This window comes from Gymnogyps californianus, chromosome Z (assembly GCF_018139145.2).
Source record: "Gymnogyps californianus isolate 813 chromosome Z, ASM1813914v2, whole genome shotgun sequence".
In the NCBI taxonomy this organism is placed as follows: Eukaryota; Metazoa; Chordata; class Aves; order Accipitriformes; family Cathartidae; genus Gymnogyps; species Gymnogyps californianus.
The window spans coordinates 24,761,838-24,785,731 of NC_059500.1; the positions used below are offsets into that span (position 1 = coordinate 24,761,838).

The following is a 23,894-nucleotide window of genomic DNA, read 5'->3' on the forward strand; positions in this document are numbered from 1 at the left end:
AGCGTTAAAAGCTGTTGAATAATTTGGGACTCGAGAGAAATCCGTGTAAGAAAATGAAGAGAGAACCCACAGAAGTGCTGGTCTCTATTGTTTGAGTTTTTCAAAGGGAATGAATGTCTTTCAGATAACAAGTTGAAAGATGATTTGGATTTATGTGCTTCAAAAATTCGAGTGCCATTAAGATCCTGATAGCAGCAGAAATATAAAAGAGAGGAGGATATACTATATATCTGCAACTTTGAAAGCTGTCTCCTGATCATATTGTATAAGGTGTTCACCCCTGTAGGAAGACCAGTGGCTTGTGTTGCTTTCTACTGAAGTACTGATTTTGGACGTTAGAAGAATGAGAGAGTGCCCACAGACAGAAGGGATGAGGGACAGGGTTTTCTTTCGTCTGTTTTTTTTTTTTTTCTTTCTCATCTAACATGCTCAACAACGGCCAGTTCCATTTTGTAGGAAAATAAATCATTTATTGAATGTTGTTATGTGATCATCAAATCACAAACGTTAAAAAGATTGCTCAGTTAGACCTTGGATAAAAGACATCCAAGGAGCATTAGGAACTTGATAAGGCCATAGGTGACACACCTGCCTTAAGGGAAATGGTGACTAAATGTTCCATACTGGTGGCTCTGGATTACTGTAATTTTTAACATTTGTGATTCTTGTAAAAATCCCATTGCAACTTTCTTAAAAAGAAGTATTTAAATTCCACTGTTCTGCTGGAAGTACAATTGAATGAATTGCACACCGCCCTTTAAATGCTGATGGACCATTCATCATTCCGTGTTTTAAATCAGTTTTGATGTTCAACAGCTACAACTTAACATCTCAGAGGTGGCTGCACTTCAGTGGTGGGTGAGGCTCTTTGCAGCGGTACTTCACTGAGATGCTATGAGATTAATAAGGTGAAGCATGTAGATTCCTTGGATGAAAGAACTCATAGAAGTGGATAGTATTATTAATAATTATCTGAGGACTTGTAACTCTGTAACAGTGTTCTAATTTGATTTCTGAGCAAACTGAAACCTGTTTAATGAGCTGTTGTGTTGGAAGTATGCGTTTTGTAACACGGAGCAGATGCCAACAGAAATGGAAATAACGTAGCAGTGACATTTGGAATAATAGCGTTGTACTTCATTGGCTTCATGTCATCAGCATGTTAGTCTCCCTGTTCCTCAGACTAACTCACCAAGGCAGCACTTTCTCTGCTGATAACTATCTGTGTTATGATACAAACTGAGTATGTACGCATGCCTGCAACCATAGAGCAAAACCAAACTCCTTCAATGAAAAAATGCTTCCATATGCTGAGCAATTTGCTGATGATCTTGTTTCATAAGTTAGTATTCAACATTCGACTCCATATTTTCATAAATATTTGGATTTAAAAGAAGCAAATTTTTTTCTAAGCTACCTAACCCTCTCATATTAGAGGAGGCTGTAAAATAGGAGAAAGTTAGGGAATTCTCAATAACTTCTTATTCCCAAGTAAGGCATACTCTTCAGACAAGGTGGCCAAGACTCTGGGCTCAAAATGGCACATGCAGTTAATAGTCCTATCTCCAGGATTCTTGGCAAGTCAATATAAATAATGTAGAATAAGATTTTTCACAGTGTTCAGAAATGCATAGAAATGCTTTATTCGGAAAAATTACAGAAAAATCTTTTCAGACTTCCAAATGTTTCCACTTTCCTTCAGGAAAGCAGTAGGTCATCCTCAGATCTACATTATTGGCCAAATGAGATTTTTACTCCTCCAAAATCTCCCTGGCTTCCCTTTTACATCATGGGTATTTAATATTTAAAGTATCAAGTGGTATAGCCAGCTAGATATAGCACTGCTTTAGGGAATTAAGAATGGCTTGAAGGTGTATCAGAATCTCACTTGTGCCATACCTCTATGCACAAAAGTAACCAGGCTCCTGATGATGGATATGGGGAATAACGTTGCTGTTGCTGATCTTCTGGGGGTGAAATGATCTTAATTATTTGAAGGATAATCAGAATGGCAGTATATTAATCAATTTAAAGAGCGCTGACAATTCACTCGTAGTAGCATTCAGAATGTGTTCAGGGAAAAATACACCAGAATGACTTAATGTACATTATGTTTTAAGAGTTGTAGTTGGGGATATTGTGAAGATATGAGCTTGGATTTCTTTTTATGTGTTTTTTGACACAGCTGGTTTTAGTAATATTGGGTCATCTTCCTGTATCTTGACACCTATATCATTAAAAACTGCATGTGGACTACTTCTCTCTAATATTTTAGGGTTTTGCAGAAGACGTTCAGCTGTGAGGAATTGAAGAATGCACTATCCTACATCACAGAGCCCTGTATTGGGACTGAAGTCAGGATCCCTAGCAGCAGCTGCAGCAGGGCTTGCTGTCTGTACACATGTGAATGTATTTCTGCCTGAGAAATCTGGAGCAGAAATAAAGTAGCCGTAGGCTGAAAAAGGTGTTGTGTCTTTCTTCAGGATCCTGGGGACTGTAAAAGAATGCAACCTCTCCTCTTGAAGAGGGCTTAGTATTAACACCTCTCTCCTTCTGGCTAGTGATGCACAGAAAAGTCATGAACTTGTTTTTCCCCAGGGGAATGGAGTTATGTGTGCAGTTCCCATTTGGTACTTCATGGAGGTGGGATCTGACTTCCTTAGGTCCTTTCTGTAAACAGCATGAAGAAGTAGAAGAGAGGAATGACATGGTCAAAACTCCATAGGCACATCAGCAAGGTAGGAAATGTGTTTCTTTCTCAGAGAGAGGTGCAGAAGCAAAACATATGTTTGTTCAGAAGTGAAGGTATGTTCCAGTGAGGGTGACGACAGGGTTGTGTAGTTCAGACGTGAGCAACTGACATGGGTAGGTTATTGTTTAGCAATCTCTTTTCTCAAATTTTCTTGTATTTCACAAGACTTTAAAAATTATTTTATTAGCAGCTGAATATAAGCAGGCAAATTATAATGCTACCGGAGTTTCAAATTAATAATGTGTAAGAATACATTTAAAGTATGTTTATAACAAGACAAAGATATTAATTGTCGAGCCAGTTGTCTGAAGCCTTGAAACATGGATATTATTTATTTTTCACCATTGATAGTGCTGTCTCTCTTACCTGGGTCTCAGTGGAGTAATCTGTGTGGTCACAAGACTACCTCTGAGGAACAAAGTGTCTCCTTGACAGCTGTTCGGCGATGTGCTGCGAAGTGCCCACATTGCAGCCCACACACTTTGCTGCAGTACTGAGTTTCAAACTTAAACTGGGATGAGTTTAGCTGTCTCCCATTGTAGCACTAAAAAATGCTGCCGACTAGGTAGCAGAAGCAACAGCCACCTCACAGCCTCGCAGTTTGTTGTAACTGGCTCCCATGTCTGTACAAAATGTGCCACTTCCACCTTACAATAGGAGGGTGTTAGGTAGCTTTCACTGCTGACCCTTTCCCCCCGGCCCGAGCAGAGTGATCAGCCAGCACGGTTAGAAATTATTGCCAGAGATGGGGTTTCTCATCTGTAGCGCTGCACTTGTGGTAGCTTTGCTTAGAAACATACATCAGTGCAACAGCATTTTTTGTTCATAGTCCCACTTGAAATACTCAGTGGCAGCTCAAGCAAAACTGTGTAAATTAGTCACTGTCACGTTTAGGCATTAAAAGTGGAATTAGTAATTTATATTAATCACAAATGTTTCTCCAGGTTTTATTAACAAGCAGATTGGCTGCCAAAATGCTTTCTGGAAGACATTTTTTTCTCCCAACTGCCACAGAAACAAAACAGTTATTATGGTCATTTAGATAAAGATTAACGGTTTCAGCAATTCATTTGAGGAAAACTGTACTTTACTATACATTCCACTTCAGCGCAGACTGTCACTGCCAGCATGATTTGTCGCCTCCTTGATAAAATTATACAGTGGAGACACAAGATGGTGTAATTCATTTTAAGAGCAGAAACAGGTTAATCAGCAAAGCAGAATGAGGTTAAAAAACAAACCAGACCCACATTTACTAATTTTTTGGCAAGTCCACATTTCTAGTAGGAGAAGTGAGATGTCTATCTAACTGCTGTTTTAGCACATTTTGATTCATTTTGTCTTCATGCTTTCTTCTTTCTTTGCCCGCATCATGCCTTTTTTTTCCTCAGGATTGCTTCATGTGCCCTATCTAGATCTCCAGGAAAAAGTAGTACAGGCGACCGCTTCATATTCTGTGCATCTGCAAGTAGTTCTGTGGAATACTGCAGGAACGGTCCATGAACTCAGTACAGGGTGTGAAGAAATGACTAGAATGATAAGAAAGAGGTCAAAATGAATATTGCAGGATTTAAGAGCAATGCAGGGCAGACTGCCAATATGACCTTCACACTTTCATGTGTTTTGGACAGACAAAATCAATTTCCTAGCATGCTACTTTTTGAGCTTATCATGTTCCAAGGAATTAAAGAATAGATATGCTATATTTTGTTCCGTTATGGCTAGCTCCCTTTTTTCTTCCACTTTTGTGTTTTGGGATGGTATAAAATGAAGGAAATCGAAACACAAGTGAAAAGTCAGCTGTTTGCTACAAAGGAGACAAACAAGGGTTGAAGGAGAAAAAAACTCATTACAGAGAGATTAGAAAATTAATTGATTGGTGGCTCTGACAGTTCCCATTGGATGTCTAAGGATCCTGTAAAAAGAAAGTATAGTCTCAAACATAACATTTCTTCCTATTATTTCTTTCTCTTGCATAGAGACTCCTCTGAAGCGTCATTAGGTTCCAGTTATTGTCAATGAAATATTTCACAAGAAAAGGGCATGATAAAGTCAGTAGAGGTAGTGTTATTCCCCTAAGAAACTTACTATGGCTAATACTCAAACTGTAATAGGGAAGGCTTCTGTTCAGCATCAAACTTAAGAGATTTCTGCAGGGATGATTCTGTTTCATGGAGGTTTTGGAACTCCTGTGACACGGAGTTAATGTGCCCTCTCTTTCCTCAAAATTAGTACGGGACAGCTGATTAATTCAGTGGGGTCTGAGAACTTGATCATATCCATGGCTTAGTATAAGCATGTGTGAAACTTGCAGTGGATCTGTTTAGTAAAGGATCTATTACTAACTTTTTTTCCTAAGGCCGAGTGTTGGCTTAGAAGTACTGTTCTTTCAAAAAAGACAAAATATTTGTAACAGTGTTTTCTTCTCTACTGACTGACCTTTTTTCCTATATTTATCATGTATTTATTAGCAGCTATGTGTGTATGAATTGTATGCTCTTATATGTGCATATATATACACGTATATATAAAAAATAATAATATGAAGAAGTCACATATTGGTTAAATCTTTGATAAAAAATAATCGTTTTGTGTTAAAGGCTTTAGCTATTGTGATTATAAAAATGCTAATTTTGTCAAACTAAAAATATGCATAATTTTAACTCCACTGAAAGTTAAGGTGTTTGTAGTATAAAATGCCAGTGAAGTGCCTCCTGGGCATTGTATTGTACTTTCACTAGATTATCATTCTCCTCTATGGGCTGAGCTGACCAGTTGTTCTTTCTTGTCCTCGATGTGGCGTAACCATGCTATTGTCACTACACATCACTTAAGCTTTCCAAAATGAAAATGAGGTTAAAGATAAATTCAGCCCTAGTTTAGATAGGGGGCAGCTTGTGATACTTCTCAGGGTAGAGGTGTGACTATTGTCTCTTTAACTTTACTTCCCTGCTGTGCTTAGTTCCCCTTCCCTTCTTCCTGGTAACTAATGTGGTAATGGATGTGCATTAGAGGAGAAACATTCCCACTGAAATCTCTCCTGTTGAAGAAAATGGCAGAAGGAGCCATTCTCTCCAAATATGCTCCAGCTTCATTAAGGAAATATGTCCACTTTTCAGAAAGTTTGCCACCAAAATCCTTGGGATGCAAAATATAAAATACTCATTTTCACTGGAGTTCTCCAAACTATGTGTCATGCCATGCTAGTGCTGCCTTCTTAATTGAGGGAGAAACTGCCTTTTCCAGTAGCTTTGCAGTTACCTGGCACCTAATTCTGTGTAGTGGTCAGTGTTTGCTGTGAGGGGTGTTTTGAGGGCGCTGTGCACTCTCAGACCCTTGAACCACTCTGCTCGGCCACACCAGCTGCTTGTTCTCATCAGAAACAATGGCATTGCTTCTAACCAAATTATGGGATAATCTGGAAATCCAATAATCTGTTCTAGATTCTACACAAGTCTAAAAGATGTACATTAAGAGTTAGCTTGGGAAAAGCCCTTACAAAGGACTATCTAAGGAGAATATTTCTTAATATGCTAACCTAGCTGAGAAGAGATATTTTTGCCTAGGACTTTTTCATTTTAATGAACTAGAGAATATTTTGAGTCAAAAAGTAGTCTTGAGTCAAAAATAATCTTAAGACAAAAATAAATCTCGTGGGGAACCTAGCGCCACATCTAAGTTTCAGGCAGAAAAGGAAGAGAAAATTTTTGGAACTGTATCGACTATGAGGATGAGGAACATAGTGCTTTAGAAATGTAAATTAAAATTACACATTTGGTACTTGTGTGAGTACAGCTGGATTTTCACAAGGATGTATGCCATTCCACAGAGTGCTTATGAACAGCATATGGTATTCTGTGTGCTAACATGTACATGTAAATCTGCAGTCCACCCTTACAAGTATGAGGTAAAATTATAAGCACATGTACATTCTACAAAGAAGTCAGCAATGAAAGCCACACAAATAAAACAGCAACAGAAGGTCCCACAAAATTGCCCTAGCTCTTCAGCAACTGTATTTTAGGCTGGAGAAAGAAGACCCTGAAATAATAGCCTTCTGTGAGGGGAGGGGGGAAGAACGACTAAAAGTAGCGCTAAGTTTTTTTTCTGTGCCATTTCATGAAGAAACAGCTGGTTTTATTTGTAGGCATGGTTTTGCTTCAAATTTGAAAAGTAAATAGAGATTGTGTGTGTACATTGGATGCTAAAAATTACTAATTTGATTAACTGGACTTTGAAAAAAAATTCTGATAATTGTGCACACAGATTACTTGATCATCATGGTCTTTTTTGACTTGACCATCAGTGAAAATGACATTGATTTTGGTGCGTCTACATTTAAGTAGAATCTTTATCTAGGCTTTAGGGGACTGATCTGAAATGCACCTGAACACACAAATTTTCAAAAAAAGAAAAAAAAAAAAAAAAGACAACCCACCTAAACCTGGGGTAGATATAGTGTCTGTAATTTATTCTGTGTAAATTGCACATATGCATCTTCAATCGTGTTCTTCCTTGATCCCAGTCCAAAAGTAGGTAAAATAAATAGATTCCATATTACAGGCCATATGTCAGAAGTGCTTAGCATTCCCAATTAGAGTCATAATTTTAGAAGTACTTAGCTGTCACTTAGGTATCCAAATAGTTGGCCTAATTTCTAAAATGCTTTGCATGTGAAGCACTGAGTTCTTCTGAAAATGTGATCTCCATTGTGGATTGTAAACATCTTGGAAGCTTGTTAGTAGGTTCTTTTGAATAGTATGTTTGTATTTTACCAGTTTTTTTTGTTTTGTTTTTGTTTTTTAAGTGCAAATACAATATTCTGAGCAACTTGAGCCCCATTTCTGCTCTCCCGTAATCAAGGGCTAAGATAGTCTAGTATTGTTAGCTGTTTCTTCCTTTTTAACACAAAGTGCAACTGTTAACTTAGAAACACGTAAAAGAGTCATTGTAGTGTTGATGTGGGTGGAAACTGACTTGAAAGTACAAGGTTTCTTTTACGTTTAACTGGTGTTTTAAACAGCTGTCTCTCAAGAGCAAGTGTGTGTCTCTAGACAGGTAATGCTTTAATCAGATGGAAACATCTAGATGGAGAGACCAGTAACAGAGGGAGCTGGAGCATTGGGCTGTCTTGGCCTTTTGCTCAGGTGCCACCAGAGACCTGCCATGCTCCTCAGAGGTGGTGGGAGCAGGGCTCGTACGCTTTCCTGGTATGAAGGTGCTCCACTACTCAACAATGGGATTTCCTGTAGGCCTTTTGTCTTAAGTTGTGTAGCAGAGCTCTGACATTGAACTGATGGGATTTTTTTTGTGAGCCCGTAGATGGGTATTTTATCAGCAGTCATGTCTCAGGTGGGAAAATTTTAAAGAAAAGTAATTTAAAAACCGCTCCTTTGTCATGAGGCGCTAACGACTGTGATCTGTGGATACAGCCATATGAACCTCCTTCTCCCCCAAGCAAGTGCACACAATTTCTATAAATGGAGCTGATGGAAACTTGTCTTTACAAATGCCATCACCTTCCATTGGAGGTGGCTCCCACATATCACTGCTGAGGCTTGGGCTGAAAAGCAGACCTAATGAAGGAGTTTTCCAGCCCTTGGTGCATCTGTGGCACTTGGTGTCCCTGCTGTGCTGCATAACACACCGGCCATTTGTTGGTAAGTTCGTATTTCACACTGCAGGGAATTGAAATGATTGAACAGACAGGAGAAGAGTTTTATTTGCAGTAGCCTGTGTATCCCTAGACTCTGATTTGGCATAAAACATCTGCTTCATGATCTGTTTCAAGGCCAGTTCCCTTCCGCCTAAAAAGGTTACGACTTCAGGCAAGCTGTGCCTTCACTGGCAGGGGGAGATTTGCCTGAAGACTTGATTTAGTCAGAATCAAAGCATCCTGCCACAGAAATCCTTTTTTTTCAATTACTTCTGAAAAAGCAGCCAGACGGTAAATGTATTAACATATTAAACAGTGAGTAAAGGAGGCCCCTGACTTCTGTTGTATGTTTTTTTGTGAGAAGTTGATATAAATCATATCTTTGTGTATGTGTGCATGTGTGGCTAGGAATAAACATTCGCTATTGTTTTGACAGTAAGAGAAGTGACAGATACTCTACATGTACCTGCTTAATGAGCAGAGTCAGTAAGTAAATCTATTGGTTTCAGCTACAGTTTATGCATATTTTCAATTTGCAAAGTTAATTGGTGTAATATTGATGTAGTTTTTGTTAAAGTCTTAGGAAATAGGCCCTACAAGATGCAATATTTGGAGATAAATTGATGCATTAAATCTTTTTTTTTATTCATGGTAGGGACGTACTTTCAGGGGTTTTTGTCTCCTACCAAAAAAGTCAATTTTTGAAAAACTGATACAGATTTTTTTGCAGAAGTGTCATCTTGATCCACACTTACATATGTACAAATAAAATCCATATTCCTTCTTGCAATAACATAGTTAGATTCAACCTTTATTAGAGTGAGTAGCATATTACCATCTATGTACTTCACTGCCATTGATGCACAGTCTTTGCAATGTATGGCTATTTTTCCTCCTCAGAAAAAATCCTTTCTCTAGCTTAAAAAATATAGTAATTGAATATTTGCATATCTCCAAGGAGCCATGCGGGTTAAACTCTGCATTCATCTTCTGCAGTTCTTAGGCTGCTTTTGGTTTAAGAGTAAGAACTATTGCTTTTATGAAGTGCCTTTTTCTATAAAGTCAAAACCTCACAGCAGTGCACAGAAAGCCAGTGCTATAAAGGAGCTAAGTAGAGTCTTTAATAGAGCGAGCTAGGTTGTAAGTGTTTTTGTTCCTATGGAGCAGATAGATTTGGTTCCATCTGTTCCATATTCATAACAAAGGAGCTCACTTGCAGGAGGACTGACTTCCCGGGAGTAGCATGGTAATGATCTTTTCACCACAGATTGAAAGGATCTGAAAATGGTCACTTCAGCACAGCAGAAAGCAGCTAGCACTGATAGCACTTCAGACCTGCTATTTTTCTGCAGCTCTGTTTCAAGATGCATGTTTTTTCTGAATAAAACAAAACAAAAGCATAAACCTTGATCTCCTCCTCCCCCCCCCCCCCCCCCCCCCCCCCCCGTCAGTCCTGCTTCTGAGGAGTTCAGGATGTTTTCTCGAACAAAAATGGAATGACATGTTACAAATACAGGGTCAATTTTTCTTTATTTGATCTTGGTATTAAAGGCAGAAGTGAAAAATGATTTACTGCCAGTCTGGGTTCTGTCTCCTGAACTTTTCTCATGATCTCTACTTTCTCAGCAAGAAGATTCTGTGAACAAGAAATCTGAAGTCCACAAAATATGTGCGAAAGTTCCTTGCTGAGTTTCGTAATTATGATGCTCCAGTGCTAGCTTTGATTACACACCTCATGGGCTTTCAAAAAAAAAAAAAATCCAACTTGATCTAAGAAAAAAAATATTTTTGTCTCTGCAGGATATTTCACAAAGGGAGAACAGAAAAACGCAGGAGTGTACCACAAGCACTCTTACTTGACTAAAGAACAAATTATTCAGTGACCCCTAAAAGGTGAACTGGAAGCGTACAGAGATCTTAAAAATCAACTAGGAACACAGGACGAGAAGAATCCTTCTGTGTCATTGGTTCTGGCTATGCGGTCTCCGAAAGAGGCCATGAGACAGATAGAAATTTACCATTGTCCTTGCTGGAAGTCCTGCTGGGGCATGCTGGACCCCATGCGTCTCCGTGCTCCAGGACAGTTGGTGCCTGAGGCAGCAGTGAGAGCAGGATGGGCAAACAGCAGGCATGCATAGCCTGCTTTAGCTGGTACTGCAGCATCCATGTAGGCACAGTGAGGGGGGTTTTTGGCCTTCCAGCCAACAATACCATGTCGTATAATTCATAGATGTGTATGAAAGTGTCCACTACCCTTGTTGTTTAAGACTCCACATCAAACAGTACACACATATTTGCAGATTTGATGCTTCCCCCCACCCCAAAGTGAGAGATTGGATCTCAGACTGGGGTTTTTTGTTTGTTCGGTTGGGAGGTTTTTTGAGTGCTGCATGTTTTGCTGCAGTACCTCAAGGAGAAAATACATGCATTTCAAGTGACTCTTTTCCTAACTAAGCTAAATGAGAGTGTATCTGGGCTTCTCTGGAGAAACTCAGTACACTGAACCCTCTTTCAAATGTGAGAGGAAAGAGGCAACTGATGCACACTGTCATGCAGCTCTGCACAGCTACTAGAACTATATCCAGTGCAGATGTTCGTTGATATGGACTAGCCAGGAACTGAGATACAAATGTAAGTAGATCTTCGTGATTACAGAACGTGGGATAGGGATTGTGCACTTCGCTGCCAGGGTTGCTCTAGTATGACCAGGCTTGAGGTCTCCACCCACTGAGGAGTGGAGACACCACATTAGGTTAGAGGCACTTAAATCGAGCAGTGATGGATACTGTGTGGTTGAGAGAAGTTAATTTGGCAGAGGTTTTGTCCATCTCTTTTGAAATGAAGTATGCGTCAGCAAAGAGGTTTCAAGTAAGTGGTTTTGTGTTGTCCCATATTGTTTTCCATATGTATGATCTTAGATACACATGGGAAGCACCATTAGAAGCTGCTCACAACTTGGTTACGTGAGTTCCTTAACCGGTTAACATGTAAAGAATAGAGGAGCAGGCTGGCAGTGGGGAGGTGCTTGCTTAGATCAGAAAGCAGCGGGTGGAAAATAGAGATGAGAATTTCCCAGTCTGCTTGGGAAGATGGTTAGTGTGAAACAGGGACTTTTCTGAAAGAGAGGTGGAGAAATGCTTCAGTTCTGAGAGAGCAGTTCTGAAGGCATTCAGGAAGATAAAAGCTAGAGAGGTACCTGCGTGTTTCAACAGTCTGATGCGGTATTCATTGCTTTTAAGAAATGGTTTCCAAACCACCAGGACTTTTGAGTCCCCGTTATGGAAAAATGTACACATACATATCTAATTTTGAGTTCATCTGGGAATGATCACTGGAAATAAGGCTAAACATCCTGTGGTACACATTAATCTAAAAAAAAAAAGTGCAGAAGGAAATAATTTGTGGCAGAGTAAAATGAAAGGTTAGCTATCCCATGGGTGTTTTAGACTTTCCCACAGTCATAGTTATGACAGTCTACAGTCCTTTTCTGGCATAGGTGAGACATGTCAAATTTCTGACAAGGCAGCAGTTCTCCTTGATGAGGCTGCAGCTATTCTCACATAGGTTTGCTTTTTTGAAACACTGATTTCAAAGCGTGAGTGTGACCTGTGGCACTGAACACAAGCCAGACAAGTGAAAGAAAGAAGCATGGATCTAGAAGTTTAAATAAAACTGCCATCGCCTGATGGACAAATTTTTGTTAAAGAGAAAACTTCAGCTTAATGTGTTCCATCATTTTCAATGGTAAGGGTGACAAATTGAAGGGTTAAGGAAATCCTTCTAAGGACTGGAGAAAAAATTCTGGCTCATATGGTGGAGTGATTGAAGGTGCAGTAGTCCCTCTGCAGGACTTAAGCAAACTGGGAATTCACCTGATAAAGATGTACTGTTATTAATATAGTGCTGGCATCTGTTATTGTGTTTGTACTCTACTCAGTCATGGCCTGGGACCCTGCCATAGTAGGTGTATTTAAACAGAAGGTCTCTGCCCTGAGAATCTTTACTTGTCAGAGGCAGAGCTTGAGTTACAGTGGACTATCGTGTGTTTTACAAACTTTACCTTTTTTATTTCATATCTGGTTTCCATCCTGCACAAATTTGGATTTATCTGTGTAAGAGCTGACTGTGCACATAAATGCATTTTTTGTAAAGGCTATGCCAAGGTGCTATTAGAATTTTGCCGAGAGAAAAGCCCTTTAAAATCTTTTGAGCAATAGTATTCTCTCTAAGCAGTGCGTTTGCAAACTTTTGGGCATGCATGTGCACTCAAACACATTCAAACTTGCATTGTTCTCACTATTTGCCTTCATTTTAAATAACAACAAAATACAACCCGCAGTCTGTGTTTTTTTCTAAATTTCCCCTGATACTAAAGCAGCTTCTTGAAGATCGCTTCTTACCTTTACATCTTCTCCCTCCTCCACAAGACGTAAACAAGATACTTTGTTGCTTTGCTTAGATGAGTCAGCAGAAGTAACTTTTCATGTTGTCCTGGTTTCCGCGTCACACTCCTAGGACAATACAACGTTTGTAATTACTTCTGTGTTTTTATAAACTGACAGAATTCACAAGCATAGCATAGGAAGCTAGAAATGTTTCTAAATATTTTAAAGATAATGGCAAGCCCATGAAGATGGAGTAGAATGGAATGCTTCTCTCTGCTTTAATTATAGTGTCAGCAGTGGTAAAGGTAGACACAGATAATATGAAGTCCATTAAAATATATGAGGTTTAGTAACATGATACAATACCCACAGATTCCATGTGGGTGAACATGTTACTTTAAAGATCAAAAAGAGAGGGTCATTACTAACAAGACTATAATGTGTCTTCAAAGGATTTACTTATGTCTGGTTCTTAGAGATGGAAATTAGCAAAATGGATAGCCTGCTTGAAGAAAAACATTTTATTTCTAGTGATACCAAGGGAAAATCAAAGTACAAAAGTGCTTATGAAAAGTATGAGGAGGATATATTTTTCTCTAAGTGCTCTATTTGATAGTATTAACTTGTTTTATTAGCAATTTACTCTAATACAGTCTTAATGGTGTACAATAACTGTATTTGGTTTTGTTAATGCCACTGAAAACAGTAATGAGATCTGAGGTTTTTATTTCATTCTAGTTAATAAGTGTTGGTTTGTTGCAATAGAAAAGTATGACATCAGTCATTTATATTGTGCTAGTGCAGAAATGTTAGCCCTTATTTTATGGTATGTAATGCAGTTTGCATTTATGAAGGAGAAACCTTCTTATATGAGAAAGGCCTGCAAATATTTCATGTGTGCAACTATATGATTTATTCTTCATCTGTACCTCCTTATATTTCACAGGAGCTTATGTGCAACTAAAAGTCCATTCAAAGTAGGATATGCCTTTCATTTATTTCCAGCTGAGCTTTGTTTTTTAATGAGAAGAACCACCACAGAGTCAAGACTGATTCTCTGGGAAGCTCAGGCTGCAGTTAGATGACAGCTTTGCCCTGGTTCATAAACAAACATAACTGTTCTTGCTTTTGTGGAAGAAAAATAAAAAAGTCTTTGCAAAGAACAGCTAGGCTTTGTTCTCATATTGGTTCAGGGCTTGGTTCAGAGGAACAGCTTGGGCAGGGTTGGGTTTTTCTGTAGCTGAAGCGTCTACTTTGTTGTTCTCCTGAAGGCGTAAAGGGTACAGGCTGCCCTGCACTGAGGTGATTTTGTGTTTTTCGGAATTCAGCTGGACTCAGCAACTTGGGAGGACAGATGATGACAGTATGAGTATAATAACCTTTGGACTGGATCCAAAGTGATGCTGTCTGCCTCATATGAGCCCTCAGCTGCTGCTCGCCTCTGGAGGTGCCCAGCGCTGTGAAGGACTGGGCTTGGGGATGCTTTGATGTTCTGCACTAAAAAAATCTGACTCCAGTACACCAGCCAGGCCAACAACAGAGAAGTCTTGTCATGAAATCACCCTCTAGAGCAGATAAGGGACCTTCCTGAGAGAGATACAGGGCTAGACCATGCTAAGAGGAAATACTGGACAAATGGCTTAATTAAACTGGGAGTCCATGGTTTACATCTCTTACCATACACGATTTGATTTTGTTTTGTATGACTTTGATATGAAACCTACTTTCAATCCATGCAGCCTTCAACCAGATATATAAGCTGCAATGGATTGGAAACTGCAAGAAAAATTATATTCTTCCTGGCCAAGCAGTTGCAATGGGACAGTTAATTCAACATTAAGTGCTAATGCAGAAACAGTAACTGTGTATTACTTTCTTCCAAGAACTCTCACTAAAATAGCATTTGTCTGGCAAGTCATTTCCATTTACTAGGCTATTTTTAGGGGATCTGAGAAATATAGTCACTTGTGAGATAGACCGTAATAATCCAGTGTGTTTACACAGTGCAAAGCCAGTGCAAATTAGGTATAAGACATTAGGAAATAAAAGTAGTATTTCACAGTCTGTTCGTTGTTGTGCACACAGCTTTTATCAAGTCTTTTTCTCCATTGCTGTGCACTTCGTGATTTATATTTTGCATGACACGCAGAATATAAGTCTGTGTACGTGTGTAGGCATGTATGTACACACGTACAGAGATGAGTACAGAAATTCGGTATGATTGTTTTTACCTTCACTTCATACGGATGTAGTTGAACATGCAGGAGTAAAGCAAAATATGCATTTGTATTAGGTGCCCTTTTAATACTGTGGATTTTAAAACTCCATTTGGAAATACTAATATCCATAGTACTTTTGCCTTTATTAAGCCAAAAGCAGTATTATCTATGACCTTGTGTTTGTTTGTTTGTTTTCCTTGTTAGGTAATTTTTCTTAGTTTTCAAGTGTTGTTGGCAGTCGGCAGTCTTAGATCAGGTGGGTTTCCAGATGAGACTCTCTCTCTGACTGTTGGCTTGGGATTTCTGAGTCTTTCACTTGCTCAGTGATTTTTTTTTTTTGGTGATCTCATCTTGCTGATGACTAAATACAAAGAGATGGTAGACTCGGCAATAGCAAAGGTACAAATAAGTTTAGGCACGATTTACTGAGGAAGTGTGCTTAATTACTAAGTCTGAAGAATGAGTAAGTCATGGACATTCCATATTTTGATTTTCTCAGAATGGAGTCGTGTTTATGCTACCAGAACAAAACTTTTGCTGATATGTTGGAATGAAAGAGCAGACATGCAAAGACTCTTTTTTAAATTAAACTCAAGTATTGGTGAAAGCTGGGCTTTCCATAGGACCAGTATTTATCTATTTTTAATTTTTGATTTTAACACTTACAAGGAGAAAATGATTGGTAAATCATTTCAGGTAGCTTCTTTTTTGATTAATAATTTTGAAGACCCCTTCGTAGTCCTTAGATATGGGCCTTACTTCATGTATGCACACAAAGGAGTGTTTTATTGATTCACTAAATTCTAGCTGACTTTTTCAGTTGTACCGTTTATGCAAATTTGTAATTTTTTTCAATCTAAACTGTGAGAAGAATATTAATAACTAATTCTGCATTTACCTGGCTAATTTGCATACATTTGTGTTGTATGGTAAATCACATGAAAACCTACAGGGGGAAGGCTCAGGTCTTCTAACAACTAATAGGCTGTTTTTTCTTTTGACTTGCATAAATTGAGAAATATTGCCTGTGGCAAACATAATGGAAAACTGCATTTTTAATGCTCTCACACATACTCATTTCTTTACAAAGAAAGAAGCAGATGACTGTTCTTAAAAATAAAACTTTCTAAAGCTCTGTAGCTGACACAGGATATTGGATGCTAAAACACTTCAGGTTGGTGGAATTATGTTTTGCAGGTTGTATAAGGTTACCTGGATGTTGGATTTGACTAATGGGAGAGGTATTGTGCCTGAAAGGGCTAGAGGCAAATCACAGTTATAAATATTTTCCTCTGAAGAGATTGTCTGTAACTTACAGGCCTAAGAGTGTAAGGACTGCGTAAACATGAGTTTCTGATTTACAACAAGCAGCGTCCTGTGTATGGGGTTGCTGAAGGTTCTCTCTTTGTGGTATTTCTCCAGGTGATTACAGAAGTTACACATGCAACCCTTTTGACTGGGCAGTAAGTGTTATGTGTTTACTTCAGCTATATGCATGTGGCATCTCGATTTAGTGTGCTGGGGAAAAGTTCAAAATTAATTCTCTATTGGCTTCCCAGTCTGAACCAATACATCTGTTCAGTGCTTGTGGTTGGGAAGCACTTATCAGTGCCAGAATTTGTGTAACACACAGAGTGTGCTGATAGTAATGTATCTGCAATGAACTGAGGTGAGATCTTGGTGTGATTTCTCAGATCTTCTCTACAAGGAGACCCTGTTTGCTGGGTATCTTAGCAGAGAGCAGAAGAAAACATTCATCACAGTTTTCAAAAAAATAGTGAGAACAGACTTGTCTCCACAGTGTTTCATGAACACTGCTTTATAATCCTTCAGAGAATACTCCAAGTGAACTGGTAATAGAAACTTGAAATACAAAATAGTAAGAGAACTATCATCTGCAGAGTATCTGCAGCATGTTATATCAGGGCTGTGAGGAGACATGGTGGGAGGTGTTGGGTTTCTGTGTAAGGAAAGGATGCTCCTTTACCAGTGTCCCCCCCTCCTAAAAAGGTGCTGTCTGAGTGACTTAGATAAATGGAGCACTATTTGTACGCTGAATGGTTCCAGTTTTGCTGTCTAATAGGGCCCATAGTGGATTGTGCCTTGAATATTAAATATATCTGTAGTGCTAAATGAGGATTTGAATTGCATTTATGATTTCTTTTTTTTTCTGTATCAGGACTTGCATTTTAGGAAAAGATGCAATGCTGTAATTAGAAAGCTAAGAATGAGTGAGGAGGCAAGTAGAGGAAACCACTGATTACATGTGAATATCAGTAAACAGGATAGTTGAGACACTTCTTATATGCGGCAGCCTAATAACTTGCTCTTAGGTTAGAAACAGCCTCAGATAGTTGCCAGCCAAACTGCTGCCTGTCTCAGGAAAGGAAATACTTAATTACAGCTTTTGACTACCAGGTCCTGATAACCAAGTTACTTTTGAAATTTTAATACCTTTTCTTTTTTGTACATTTACTTTTTAATTAGCTTACTTTGTAGGTTGATTGGGCCATATCTTGATGACTCCTTTAAGGAGTTTTTGGGATTTAACAGTAAATTCAACTGCAAAACTGTTGGGGAAAAAACCCCACACTGTTTTCTGTGTGTGTTACTTTTTATTTGCTCTCTGTGCCTTCCTGCAGTCATTGAATAACTCTGCTAAGCCTTATCAGGCTGAGGAAGGACCTAACCTGTTATTTATATCTAATATATTAATAATGTACCATGTGTTTTCTAGCAGAGAACTGCTTAGGAGTGGGATGAAGGGAGCTGGATTTTTTTTTCAATATTTAAATATAGCTAGCAAATACTGAAATATTTATGGTTTGGCTCTAGATGAGGAGAGAATAATTTTCTTCACTCTCTTTCCTTTCCTTACAGGGTATAAAAATGGTAACCAGAAGTGGTTCAGAGAAGAGAAATTTTCTCATCTAATTTGTCTTTATGGGCCATTTTTGGATCCAGCTTGGATCTAGTCCCGTGTGCAGTAGTTTATTGCATTTTTTTTTTCCTAGTTCAACTAATGGAGATGGAATTTTCATCTCAAGAATACAGAGATCCTGACCTGAATTTCTTCTGAATCGTGGAATTTTCCTATTAAAAAAAAGAATGAAGAGACCAAACGAGTTATTTTTATAATCATTGAGGTGTTTTCATATATCTTTTGATTTCAGAGGGATTTTAATGTGCACTTCCTTCTAACCCCAAGTCTTTGTGTAACCATGAAGTCTAAAACATGTTCTGTAAAAGAGAGACCCAGGAGATTGTCATGAAGTTGGTGGTAAAGGTGAGGTAGGGCAGGAGTGAAGTATCATAGGAATTGTAATGACGTATGGGAACTAGCAACACGGCAGAGTTCCTCTTCTGTTTTTCATTGTGATTCTTCCTGACACAAACTAAACCAGTCAGACCTTTTCTATTCTAATATAATTCATGGAAAAAAGAGGATATAACCTCTTTTGCTCCTTATAAAGGAATCTTTTTTTCAAAGGTTTCTTTTTGTTGTGCAGCAAGGTTCCAATTGCCTTTTTTTTGACTTGGGAATTTCGGCTTTTGAAATGGAAAGTGTTGCTTGGGACAGGTTCCATTAGCATCAGAGGATTCCTTCTCTCAGAACTGGCCTCTATTTCATAGCTAATATCACCTTTAAAAAGGGTGAATGGAAAAGCCTTATACCAAAGCCTTAGGGGCTGACCTGGTTTTGTAGAGAAAGGCGAATAAAATTTCTCTTTGTACCACCTAGAAAGGACATCTTTTCTTATACTCTAGCTGTTTTCAGTGGAATGTAGCAACAACAGCAATAGTTTACCTGGGAAGCACCTTTAACAGATCCCAGCTGACAAAGAGCAGTTCTGTTTCTCCTTTCCAGAGTTCAGCAATGTTGCTCTCTTGCAAGTATGCAAGTGAGCATCAGGGAGTTTGCCAGACTCTGCTGCATTGGAAACCCACCTTTCCTGGAAAGCAAAACACCTTAAAACCACTGAACTTTTTTCTGCTAATGTTTTGCTCTTTCCTACCTTTAGGTCCTGAAGTCAAGACTTGAATTTTTCCAGTTGCAGTCAGTTTGACAGGAGATTTTTGGTTCAAACTGATCCCAGAATTCTTCATGTAAGCCTCAGCTTTTGTTAGGTCCTAGCTGCAGCATTACTTCTGTTCCAGAAAAAGCAATTTAGCATTTATTCTTAGTAAATGTTAATATGTGCCGTTTATCCTTTCTACTGTGTTGCTTTGGTCATTTGGTGTTTCTTTGTAGCTGTTAGTCAAATGCTGCCAAACATGTCACCCTGCTTTGGAGTTTTGTCCTCTTCAGCAAGAGTTTACCATTAAAGCTACTTTCTTGTATAGAGTAGAACTTTAAACTTCAACTTGAGTTGAACCTTCGAGACATTAACTTACAAAAAAACCCAGATTTAATGAGGACTCTTGGCTTTCCATAGAAGAGAGCAAGTGTGATGTGCCTACCATTCAGAGAAAAAAGGAAGGGGGAAAAAAAAAAAGATCATTGCAGTCATGCAGCTTGGCAAACAGTTCTTGATTTCTCAAGAAAGCCAAAGAGGTTGCAGTGTATCCCTTCATCACCTTGGTCGTGGTTGTTGAGGCAGATGTGAGAGCAGAACAATATGTCACTTGATTTTTTTTTTTTTATTCATTATTGTTCCTTCTGAAGGAGTAAAACACTGATTAAAAAGGAATCTTTCTGGGTTTACCGCAAACGTTGACAGTACATAATTTCCCTAGGAATGAAAAAAGCACTTTTTCGTACTTATTCCTAAAACTGCATCAGTTTCTGATGATTTAAATGCAACTGCTATGGTTGCAATAGGACTGTAGTTCATGATATAGTCTATTGTTGCAAACCCGTGTGAGGACTGGTGGAAAAAGATTTAAGCAGGGAACGGATTTTAATATTTTTCTTCCAAAGAACATGGCCAATCACTAGCTGTTGTTTGCTCTTAAGTGTGTGCAAATATTATGTATACATATAAACTTTATATGTACAAAACATTAATTTTCTGTTTTTCTAGATAGAATATTGTTAGCTCCTAGCTATCCTAGCTAGTCAGTGGTATCCTAGTTAGTCACTGGCTAACAGAGTATTCTAATAAACAGCAGTGAGCAAAATGTGCTTATTTTATGAACATAAACAACAGCATGTAAGCATCAAAGCTAAAACTTGCCTTTAAATAAATGTGTGTCATGATGCACTTCTGAAATAATTTCTGAGCAGGAAAAATCCATTAGTGATAAAATTACTGCAGGGACTCTATTTTGGCTAATGTTGGAAATGTTATTTCCACCTTTATGATAGTAATGTGGTAATGACTACAGGATTCTTATCTTTTGAGAAATCTGCAACTGCCTGTTTAGTCTGAGCAAAGCATTTAGCCAGTTGCGTATATGCAATGAGGGCCACAGAAAGGACACAATTTCCTGAATATAACCACAGAGTGCAAATATTGTGCCCTAAATAGCACACCAGTTACTGTAAATGTCAGTAGAGGGAGTTTTTCTGACTTTGATTTAGTAAAAGCCTATCGCAAAGCCAGCTGTTAACACTTCTTAACTGCTTGTCATTATGAAGGGGGGAGCATCATTTCTACGCACTTTTGTCTTTTGATTAAAAGAGGGAAACAGTTTTTCAAGCACTTCCCAACAGGTGCAAACCCACAGAATTAGCTGTATTGGACTCTTTACTTTGCTCCTTTTTTGTGTTTGTACTGAATTTGCTAGTTCTTCTTGGTAAGTTCTTCTAGGAAAAAGCTGATGCCTACCTTGGAAACACATCATAAAGACTAAGGGAATTTATTTCAAGTTAGTTGAGGAGCCCTTCAAGTGTGAGCTTAGCATGAAAACAAACAGTGTGCATTCATATGTCTGTGTATAAATCATTTCAGTTATTTGTGACAAACAGGGACAGAATTAATAAAAATGGATGAAACAGTGATAAACAGAACAAACTAACATCTTGCCAGCCCAATCATTTGTAAATCAAGACAGCTTCCAATAGTTGCCATTTGCTGCAAAAGGCAACTTGTTCTGCCCTAATACATAGCTTTTTGAATGATGGGGGAGACTATGCAATGAAATAAAAATTACTTTGCAGTGCTTCAGGCAATGTTTTTCAGCTATAGCTTTTGAGGGTTTTTGCAAGGGTGAAAAAAATGTGTGTGTGAATGGTCTTTCACAAGTGAAAATCTGCATGCCCAAGTCAAGTTGCTTGGTTGCCAGTGTGCATGTTGAACTGCAGGCCAATGTGCAATTTCAAAATTGCAGATACTGATGAAAGTTACCAGTGTGTTCAGATTGGCAGACAATACGCTAGGGAATCCAGTCTGTGGTGACAGGCAGGCGTATTTCCCTATGATCATGTATTTTGAGGCAAGCACAGTTCTAGAAAGGAAGTTTTCACGGCAGCACTTGTTCCTGGGAAATAAGTAGGTGCTGACACTAGTCTTATGTGTATGATCTTTTGCATTAGTGCTAGACATGTTGTTTCCACTTATTCTTTTTGTCCTAATACAGTAAGTACTCTTAAAATGGAATAGTTTGAATGGAAAATGACGAGGGAGGGCAGAAAGAAGGAATAAGCTGCTTTTGGTTTGTTAGTTATATAACATGAGGAATCATGGTTTGACTGAAGCAATATAAGTATTTTCTCAACAAAGGCAGATGTATTGGAGCATACAGAGGGTGACTTTGCTGTAGAATTTAATGGTGTGTATTTCTACTTTTGTATGTATATACAGTATGTATATAGTTCTCTTTTTAGCATTGTCACCTTCAGTGTCATTTTGTTTTTTCATCCCTTTTTGGGTTGCTGAAGCCTATGGCCTAGTGTTTCAAGACTAGCTTTTCTCTAAGTGATCTTAATTATTCTGAAGTGTAGTTTTTCAGAGTAGACGCCTGTGTTACAGCAGAAACCATATTAAACAACCTCTTGAGAAAAAGGTGTGGAAAGGTGAAAGGAGATAATGAAACACTGAAAACACCATGTGCTTCACTTCTCCCATGTAAAATAATCAAAAAAGGGATTAGAATAAAATCTTCAGTTCTTTCCCTGCTTTTGCATAATCAAGCTACTTTGTGCACTTGAAGTCCTTACATGCAGAGGCTGAAATGTGTCCAGCCCTTCAGATGAAAGGAAGATAAAAGATATTTTATTTTAGGAGAAAAGATGATTTGTATTTTCACTCTCTTACTTTCCACTTGTCTTTCTTTCTTCCCCATTTACAGCTTCTGCGATCCCAGATAATGGAAGGAGATCCTGTCTAAAGCTTAAGGTCTTTGTGCGACCAGCAAGTAAGTTCTTCAGATTAAGCTTTCGAGGGTGGCTTTGTAGCGCATGCTTTACTGTGTGGTCTAGTAAACAGCAGTAAATCTTTTTTTTACTGTTAAATCTTGTGTATCTGTTCTGTACAGCAACATTTGTGTTATGATTTTCATCGTATTTTCTTATCATTTTTCATAAAGCTTTGTTTTAATTACATGGCAGTTGCTAACTTGTTGTTTCTTAAACTGTTGTACAAATGAAAGACTATACTGGCTTTTGGACAAGTGCCACAGACGTTAAAATATAAATATGCTTAATTATTTATAGTAAATAGAGAGAAAAAAGAGAGAAAAAAAGGAAAGTGGGGAGTTTAAGGGTGTCTCACTAACATATTTGGCTGTTATCTCTATTTTTGTTATAGACAGCTGTATGAAAACTATAGGTGTTCATGATCGTGTTTTCGATGTTAACGACAAAGTAGAAAATTCATTAGAACCAGCAGGTTAGTATGCTTAGAGAATCTCTTTTAACAAATGCGTGTATCCCTCTGGTGCTTCAGTACTTTTTTCCTCTTCTCTCTGCATGCTTTGCATGGTAGAACTGCTCTGCTTTTGCACATTTCTAGCAGTGCTAATATCGCTTATGGTATATTTCCTGTATCCTTGTTTAATGCAGGGGAGGAAAAATGTTGCTTTGTTGGTTTTTTGGGTGACGTGGTTTAATAAAATACGGTGTGTGCCAGTGTAAAATTTTCACCAGTATCCTGAAGTCACTGGCCCATCCAAGCCAAACACTCAGCATGTTGGCAAAACACTGTATTTACTAACTGGGCCCAAAGTTTTAGAAATAAAGTCAATGGGCACACTTTGTTTATTATGTGGTTTCAAAAGACTTTCAGAAAAACAGAACCACTGCTTGTTGAATGCTGTTGCATGACACAGGCATGCAAGTGACAGAGTTAGTGTTTAAGTAAGAAATTAGTCCTTTAAAATTATACACATTTGTATGTATATTTGGTTAGGCAAAGTATCATTTTTACATACATGCACGCACACAAACACCCTCTGATATATATAAATTCCTATCCTGTTTTTATTGAACCAAACTTAAGTTGGGGGGGGCTTTTCTGTCTTTTTTTGCAAAACATTGCCTTAAGAATAAGAATAATGCTTGCAATAATAAAGCCCCTTATCTGCCCAGGGCAGTTACGTTAACTTCTACCATCAATCAAGCTGATGTGTCTCTGTGTGGAAAGTGCATGTGTATTGTTTGTATGGCTCAGATTTATGACAGATAAAAGCATGTTTAATTCTAGGGGTGTGAGTAATCCCACGAACTTCAATGGGATGGCTCATGACGTTAAAATTAGGTGGATATGTAGGAAAGGTATTTGCAATAGTAGTATTACCTGTTTGTTTTACACGTAGCTACACACTGCTCACACATTGTTGTAGTCAAGCCTCAATAATTAAAATACACAGTTAAATAAACAAATTACACCAGAAAAAAATCACACACATACCATTTAGTACATACCCTGAAGAACAGATTACCAAGATCTTTTTTTTTTTCCTCTTACACTATTTGAAAGAGACTTCCCCTTTGGTATGAA

General features: G+C 38.3%; 2 protein-coding genes across 3 annotated transcripts in view; both read left to right on the forward strand.

Annotated features, from left to right (window-relative positions):
- Positions 1–106, forward strand: part of FBXL17 (F-box and leucine rich repeat protein 17) — a 551,764-nt gene extending 551,658 nt beyond the window's left edge. Inside the window, exon 10 of the transcript XR_007767787.1 lies at positions 97–106. The gene's annotated coding sequence lies outside the window, so the exon portion shown is untranslated. The remainder of the gene's footprint in view (positions 1–96) is intronic.
- EFNA5 (ephrin A5) overlaps positions 1–23,894 on the forward strand; it is a 213,607-nt gene that overhangs the window by 182,871 nt on the left and 6,842 nt on the right. Inside the window, exons 3-4 of one of the 2 annotated variants that reach the window (XM_050912579.1) lie at positions 22,246–22,311; positions 22,704–22,784. In XM_050912579.1, the coding sequence (XP_050768536.1) occupies positions 22,246–22,311; positions 22,704–22,784 (147 nt within the window). The remainder of the gene's footprint in view (positions 1–22,245; positions 22,312–22,703; positions 22,785–23,894) is intronic. The other variant, XM_050912581.1, reaches the window with a different exon arrangement.